Raw genomic sequence first — 8381 nt, 5'->3', positions numbered from 1 at the left:
TTTCTTATTCGTTTTGCGATATAGTTTTCTCCAGCTTCCCGAACTATACAGCGGAGAAGTGCAGCTTGCCGAACTCAAGCAAAGCAGCTGGGGTTAACATTAGGCGGGCATTTCAACTTCCCAGCCTGAATACTGAAATGCTGGTTCTGGCTTGTACGTGGACTCCAATTCCCATGAGTACTCGGTACCGGCGAGCACGAGCGCGCGCTTTTTGTGTTTGTGTGAGCGAGCGTGCGAGAGAACTGTACGGGAACTACTGCTGATGTGAACTTGCTTGCGTCATTGCTGGAGCTGCCCTGTCACGCGCTGTTAGTAAAAGTTGGGATTGAAGATATAGACGTAGGAAAGCGAGACGGGCACTGGCCATCCTGTCATCGTCAACTCCCCCTCCGTCCCAGTGCTCAGTGCAAAGAGCCCTGTGTATCGCGACGTCTTCCGAAATTAATGAAACCGACAAAATAAGGGCGAGTCGTAGGACGAGAGAGACACACGGCAAAACTCTGGGAACACAAACAAGTCAGGATCACGGAGCTTCACCATCAAACTTCTTACAAAAACATAATTTTTAACCCCCCCTTTTACTGCAGACAAAAAAGAAAACGGACCCAAGCAAAAAAGTTGGTGTTTAAATGCGTTGAAACAAGGACCGGTGCAAAGAGTGACGGGGAGCACCCGAGCGGCTAAACCGATGACTACTGCAAAGTGCAACGGCAATGACGAGCTGGACTTCAGACTGATCTTCGGGGAAGACGGGCAGCCTCCATCGCTAGGCCCTGCAGGTTTGTAGCTGAGTTTCGCCCCGCTTTCGAGAGTATAAGAGAGTGCTTGTGCCGGCACCATGTGTGTGTGCTTCATACCGGGTCGAGCGTGTGAGCTGTCAGTTAGGTTTCCACTCAACTTTCAAAATTGTTCTTACCTTAAAATCTCCAGCGGGAGAACTGACAAGAGGGTACAGAAACTTGACATAAACATTTGAGGATTCCGCAAGAAACTCGCATAGTATTTAACGCGCGGAACGTGTTTTCTTCGAGTTGGTCAGCTTATAAACGTACTGTACAATATACATGTTGAAGTTAATGTCTTCAATAAGTTATGCATATTTTTTATAAATGGTTCACCTTGTAATGGCGAAGAAGTAAATTGTAAACGTATTTTGCGAATGTTTTGACTTTGAAAAAGCTCTCTATAAAAAGAGTTTTAGTACCATCGTTGTAATCTTAATTCGTTTTCATTTCCCCTAACTTCCCCCTTTTCGCTTTTTAGTTGTACGTTTATGTCGAATGTTACAAGACGCTATATATGCTAATTTTCTGAAAGTTTCTCGGTACATAGATTTTTCGTATTGTAGTTTCTTGTCTATCTTTTAAATAAGAAACGGCAAGTAGTGCAAAAAGGAAGACTGGTTCCCACGCAAACTACAGGGCTTGTTTTGTTTGTTAATATAGCCACCTGCTTAGGTAAGCAGGTTAAATTTACAGCAGAAAATCGAGCTAAACGAGTTTAGTTTACTTATTTTTCTGTTTAACCAGCAAGGTCCCGGACAGTGTGTTTTGACATTTTAAAGGGGAAGGTACTTTTTATTTATTATTTTACAATTAACTTCCATTCTTCTAAAGAAAATTGACAAATTTGTACATTGGTTAGATCATAATTTTTACATTTTGCTCAATGCTGTTATTTTGAGTAGAGGAAACAGGTGCACAGTAATTACACAATTTTGTTCATCCGTTTCAAATACACTGAGCAGTTTCCATTTTAATGTTACCTACTGTAATGTTAACCTTGCATAAAAATGATCCAGAATATATATTTTTTATGTAAAAGTCGATCCATCCAGCTTACAATATGTAATAAGTAAAAACTTTTTCTATTTACTTTAATTGGTAGAAATAAGTTTTATTATTTTTTTATGAGATTTCAGTGCCAGGTAGAATGTCTTGAAATTATTTCCTGTTAACCAAGTTGAAGATTTCTTTCATTTGGTGACTTGCAAAATCATTTAACAAGTGTTAAAAAGAATAGAAAATAGCTATTTCTTTTAGTAGACTTCAGACAATCTTTTCTTTTGTAAATTGTACTTATAAAGTTTTCCTTCAGCTTGTTGTAAGTGCTCTACTTCAGTTCATGTTGCAGTGATGCTAAAGCTTATCCCAGGTCCCAAAGTGCGCTAAAGACTTTAAAAAGAATTTCTTGCATTTGTGGTTAAAATATTAATTTTGTTCATTCATGTATGAAAGATTTCTACATTTATTGTATAAGGGAAATTTTTAGCAATGCATATTTATAATGAGTTTTAATCAGTAACAGAATTTTTGTGCAAACACATTGTTATGTAATATTTAGTGTATGAACTTTATTAAATCAAGAAAGATTTAATAATATTACTAAGGGTTATATACATTTTATTTATGAATAGTATTCATGATTAATTGCGTTGACAAATTGTTGTCATATTAGGGATGAAACATCCTTTTTGTCTGAAATAAAATTCCGTGCACTTTTTTTTTTTGAGATTATGAGAAAAGTTGAGTCATGGAGAAAATGAAATAAATTAAGGTGTCTTAATAATTTATTTTGCTTTTTTATCTCTTAAAGGCTTTATATACCCTTGAGAACTTCATTTATACTTGCAAATCATCAGACTTGTCTATATGTTTGTACACTCTCAATTATTATTATAATTATTATGTACACTTAAATTACTATTATCAATTACAATAAAGCTACAGTTTAAGTCTTAACACATTTTCTAATTATTACTTGATTCTGCTGAAGTCAAGGGTCAATGATACGTAAATACTATGGGCGTAGCATATATTTTGAATTTGAATATTTTGATGGCATGTTCTTGCCTATGTTATTTCAAAGCCATTTACCAGTGTCCCTGGATTCTGGGACACTTTCAGAACTAATCAATGGATGTGCTTATGGAGAGGGTTTTAATAATATGTGTAATACCATAACATTTTAGATAACTGAATGATTTCTGCAAAGGAGAAAAACAAATAAAGAATCTACCTACCTACCTAAAACTTTTAGTTATATGCTCATATTGTCTGTTAATCCACTGGAGTTTTAAATGTGAAAGTGTTTTAGTCACTTTTAAACTCTGGTTTTATAATGCTTCAGGATGACAGAAGCTTTAAACATATTCATATTTAACATAGAAAGCATCTAAATATTTCAAAGCTAAAATTAGAAAGAATGTAAATATTTTTAGCTAAAAGTTGTGTTAGACTGTACAGTTCACAGAAAAATATCATCATTGTAGGGATTAAATGAACAGACCATGCAATTGGAAATTGGATTAAGTGATTAGCTATATGAAGAGAAACATCTCTTAGTTACACTAAGTAATACTACTTCATGTTTTATGGTGTTTTTGACTGTTGTTTTATACTTTAATTATTAGCTGTGTATATATAAATATGTACAACTCTTTAAGCTTACAAAAGGGAAATCCATTATATAAAAATAAATTAAACTGAATAATATAAATATAAATATGGTTGGCTTGTGCCATATGTTTGATGATACTGGCAATGTCAGGCTCTGGCTTTTGCTTCCTGCAAATGTGAATATGATTATTCAGTAAAAAAAGATGGATTGAGTGTGTGGTTAGAAATTCAGTTTTGTTAAGGAAAGATCAGATATATTGTTGTGTTAGCCATATTGCTCAGTGTATAAAGATAGTGGTAGGTTACCTATGTGTTTTCATTTACATATCTTTAATCCATGCTTCCTTCCTTGGCTTTATCTTTCTCAGTCTTCATTCAAAAATGATTCCTGCCTTAAGTTTTGGCGAACTATGGTATTTTTTGATATGTTTTGCTTGTAACTTTACCCTGTAGAATTTATCACAAATGTGTTTTCTAAAAATGGACAGACATTTTCTCTTACTAAAATAGACAGCAGGTCTGGTGGGTCATGTCTCTGTTGCAGGGTGCTCAGATCCAGTCATGTGATGCGAGTTGCTAGTTTAGATTTCCGCTAAAGCTCTACTCAAATGTGCTGTTCATAAAGAATCAGGCATAAGATGCCATCATCTCCCATTTTATACTGCACATTTTCTTTGTTTGTTTATTAAGTCTAAAAAGCTATTGTTTGGTGTCAAAAGAGTTTACAAAGGGCTTTGGCTTATAGGAAGCTTTTAATGATATATTCATTTTTTTAAAGGTGGTTGTGACTCATTAAACCTTCCACCATGGATGAATACATTGATGACAAATGGGTTGATATCTAAGTAGAGATTAAAAGAAATGATCAATATTTTTGGATTTGCTAGTTTACTTCTTTAGTCTGTCACTTCATAAGCAAACTATATACCTAAGTTTAATGTAATACTGTATTTAGAAAATTAAGGCTTTTTTATGATTTTTGTTTTACTTAATTTGGTGTTGCTTATTTTGATAAGTGTCACCCTTGGGTTTCTCTGTTGACAGAATGGACCAAAAGGAAGTATTCCTATACTTTCACCATTTGCTTGAAAATTTTCAGGCAAACACGCTTGAGATTTTAGCATGTGGTTTTAGAAATCTAGGATATTCTAAACTGACTTGATTTACACCTAGTTATCTTGTAATTATATATGACAATGTTTTTGAACCCTCATCCATTTGGGACACAGGTTCTGTTGGTTTTATTACATATGGCTTCACCTACCAATTTGTCATATTTTCTTTGTGTCCTGTAGCACCTTGTCCATACATTGCAAATAGAAAAATGGCATGAAGCTACACAGAAGAGAAGCAAAGGGTAACTTTTTGCAATAGAAGCCTGAATCTGCTGAGGTCAATTGATCTACTCTTTGCAAATCCTTCCATTCATACACTTTTTGTTCCATTTTAACATCTCCATAGCTGAAACACTTGTAAAATACATTAATAAATATGGATAGTACATACCACCAAGCAGAACAGAAGGTTTACTTTTGTCAAGCATAGTGTCATAGTAACAAGAAAGGAAAAACAAAGGTGTTTCCTTGCATACCTAGATTATTTTTGTTTCTTCATTTTCTGATCTAGAAGACTTATTCTACAATGGATGTATAAAGCCCCCTAAAAAAAAAAAAGGTAACCCAAAGGCATGTAAGCACTTGTTTGTGCAAGTGTTGTATTTTTAGAACGTATGCTTAGCTTTTGTGCCAGTTTTATTGCCATTTGATTTTTTTTCTATGTACACATTTGTGCAAGGAAGGAAATGTAGCTCAGTAATGCTCAGTTACATTTAGGATTTTTTTCAGTTCTTCAAACTTTTGTTCCATTTAGCTGTTTAATTGAGTTGCCTTGAAAAACAAAACTTCAGGAGATTTTTTTTCCTTCTTCTGAAGGCAGTTTTAATTTATGAGAGATGCATCCTATAATTACTGTTCAGACTTTTTTCAAGTACTGCACGTTGCATCATTAACTGGATGTGCTATGTCAAGGTAGTCATTGCAAGCAGCACAATCTGATAAAATTACTATTTTGTTTTACAGTTTTCTGGATTGTATGTATTATAGGAGTGCATTTCAAATTTCTGTGCTTTTCCTAAAATGTGCTGAAAAGGAGGATGTTTTCTTAGAAAAAAAGACAAGGAAAATTGTGTGAGAGCTTCAGAAGCAATCTAAACCAAAAAGGTGTTTAAATTTGTCCTCATTGGGTCAAACAGAAGAAGACTGAATGACTTGGCAGCAAGCCCAGCCACTAAAACAACATCCAAGTCATCAAATTTGCCTAGGCACGCCATGTGCAGTTCAGATGGCAGTGGAATTTAAGACGAGAGGAGTCATCAGCTCTTCACAGCTGCTTTAACAAGCAGCAGCAAGCTGGTGCCTTTCCTTCTTGGTTTTATTTTTTATGGTTTTTATATATTTAGCTGTTTGATTTTTTTTTTTCCTCTCTTTCTCTTTTTTTTGGCGTTCAGAACTTTTTTTTTTGTTACTTGAAGGACTAGACTTTGCAACTGCTGGTTCATTGTATTTTCTGTTTTAAATAGCTGTGTTCATTCACTAAATAATTTCATCGTTTGATATTTTTGAAGAGAGGGATTTCATCTTTAGAAATATACATGGTTTGCAGTTAAGCTGAAAAGATACTGGATTAAAAGTGATTGCATTATGCTTTGTGCCACTTCAGCAGGTGAGAGAGATTATCTTTCTTTGTTGCAAAAGTTATTGTCTGTTTGGTCCAATGATACACAAAGAAATGACTTGGAGTACTGCTAGATAGCATGATATTGGTTCATAGGTGTCGTAAGAGCTGTGATATGTAAGCTTTCAGAGGTCTGACTGTTGCTATAACCTTTTTCATTTCATATCAGCTACAGGTGAGAGGTCATGCATTTTTAGTTAGACTGCTTAGAGACTAACACAAAACTAGTTGAACTGAAAGCTAGCTATAGCTCATGTATTATTTTATGAGGATATTGTGCCATTCTTGAGCCATTCTGTCTCTCTCTCTCTCTGTCATATATATGTGTGTGTGTATATATGTATGTGTGTATATATGTGTATATATACGTATATATGTGTGTGTGTGTGTGTGTATATATATAATATATATATATATATTATATAATATAAATATATATATATATATATATATATATATATATTAAATATATATATATATATATATATAAATATATATATATATATATATATATGTATATATATATATATATATATATATATATATATATATATCTATAATAATAAAAGGCAAAGCCCTCACTGACTGACTGACTCACTCATCACTAATTCTCCAACTTCCCGTGTAGGTGGAAGGCTGAAATTTGGCAGGTTCATTCCTTACAGCTTACTTACAAAAGTTAGGCAGGTTTCATTTCGAAATTCAAAGCGTAATGGTCATAACTGGAACATATTTTTTGTCCATACACTGTAATGGAGGAGGCGGAGTCACGTATCGCGTCATCACGCCTCCTACGTAATCACGTGAACTAAAAACAAGGAAGAGATTTACAGCACGAGTCACACGCGGGAACGAAGGTAAATGACGTTAATTTTTGACTGTCTTTTAATACTGTGTAAGCATACATATTAACACATGTGCAATTAAACGTGTGCATTTACGGGGTGATTTCTCAGGCTTAAAAGCTCAACTTTTATCAAACGCGGGAACAAAGGTAACTGACGTTGTTCACTGTCTTTTAATACTGTGTAACCATACATATTAACACATGTGCAATTAAACGTGTGCATTTACGGGGTGATTTCTCAGGCTTAAAAGCTCGCCTTTTACTAAAAAGGTAAATGCAAAACTATTTTCAATCAGTTTATTGAAACGCTCCCGTTAAGGATTGCAATAACATATTCGCGAGATAAAAGAACGAAGTAGGGGAAAATGGAGGAACAGCCGCAAACAGCGAAGAGCAAAAAATTAATTAAACAATTGAGAACGGAGCGAGTTAAGCATACAAGCATGTTCATAAGGGAAACAAAGCACAGTGTAAAACATAAGTTTAAATTAAGTTTATAGAAACGCTCCCGCTGCAGATTGCAATAACATATTCGCGAGATAAAAGTTTAATGAGAAGACACGAGGTATAAACGAACCACACGCCGTGGCGCAACGTTAGGGGCAACAGTTTCAACCATTCTATGATCTGCTTCTCGCAACTGAAAGACGGCACATGGCGGATGTTAGCCGACTTGCTGACCACAACGTTAGGGGCTTCAACTCTGGCGCTGACGCCACATCTCAGTGCCAACACTTTGCAGACTGTACTTAAAAGACACGCCCTCCTCACTGGACAGTTAAAAACACCAATCAAACTAACGATGACATCAAGTATTACCCAATCAAAAGTGGGAAAGGAGGCATCTTCATAAAATGCGTGTGGGATGATTTGCATGAGACGCTGCTTTAAAAAAAAAATTATAAAAAAAATACGGGATAAATCCCGTCCAGTATTGATTCAAAACGGGACGCGCAATTTCATTCTCAAACGCGGCACGATTCCGTATTTTAAAGGACGGGTGGCAACCCTACAGTGCCAGGTAACCACCCATACAATCAGATTGTGATTCAGACTAGGAATGCAATGAATGTAATTACCCCGATCTACATACAAGGCGAAAGTCTTGCAACATTCAAAGATGATGGTTTGGGATAATTAGTACTTATTAAGTACACCATGGAACATAAAAGAGCTTATGAAGCCTTGAACCGAAAAAAGCAAGATCTCAGAGATCGTAAAAAAAAAAAAAAGGAGGTAATGTCGTTTTACTCGCTGTAGATTTTAGTCAAACATTACCAGTTATTCCATGAGGGAGACCAGCAGATGAACTCAACGCGTGTTTAAAATCCATGCTTCTCCCACGGTCGGTTATATGTCGCGTGTTCTCGGGTAGGTACACCAAAAAATGTATACATTTAAGC

The 8381-nt window shown here is 35.2% G+C and overlaps 1 protein-coding gene across 2 annotated transcripts in view; it reads left to right on the top strand.

The window, feature by feature from the left end:
- The first annotated feature begins 263 nt into the window (after positions 1 to 263).
- The window catches only part of nfatc3a (nuclear factor of activated T cells 3a), a 218208-nt gene continuing 210090 nt past the window's right edge, over positions 264 to 8381 (top strand). The window contains exon 1 of one of the 2 annotated variants that reach the window (XM_028809336.2): positions 264 to 779. In XM_028809336.2, coding sequence (XP_028665169.1) covers positions 689 to 779 — 91 coding nt within the window. In that variant the 5' untranslated portion in view covers positions 264 to 688. Of the gene's footprint in view, positions 780 to 5977; positions 6120 to 8381 lie in introns of those variants that run through there. The other variant, XM_028809338.2, reaches the window with a different exon arrangement.

The sequence above is a fragment of the Erpetoichthys calabaricus genome, chromosome 9 (assembly GCF_900747795.2).
Source record: "Erpetoichthys calabaricus chromosome 9, fErpCal1.3, whole genome shotgun sequence".
NCBI lineage: Eukaryota > Metazoa > Chordata > Cladistia > Polypteriformes > Polypteridae > Erpetoichthys > Erpetoichthys calabaricus.
Note: the sequence above shows the minus strand (reverse complement) of the source record. Positions and strands in the feature narration are given on the sequence as shown.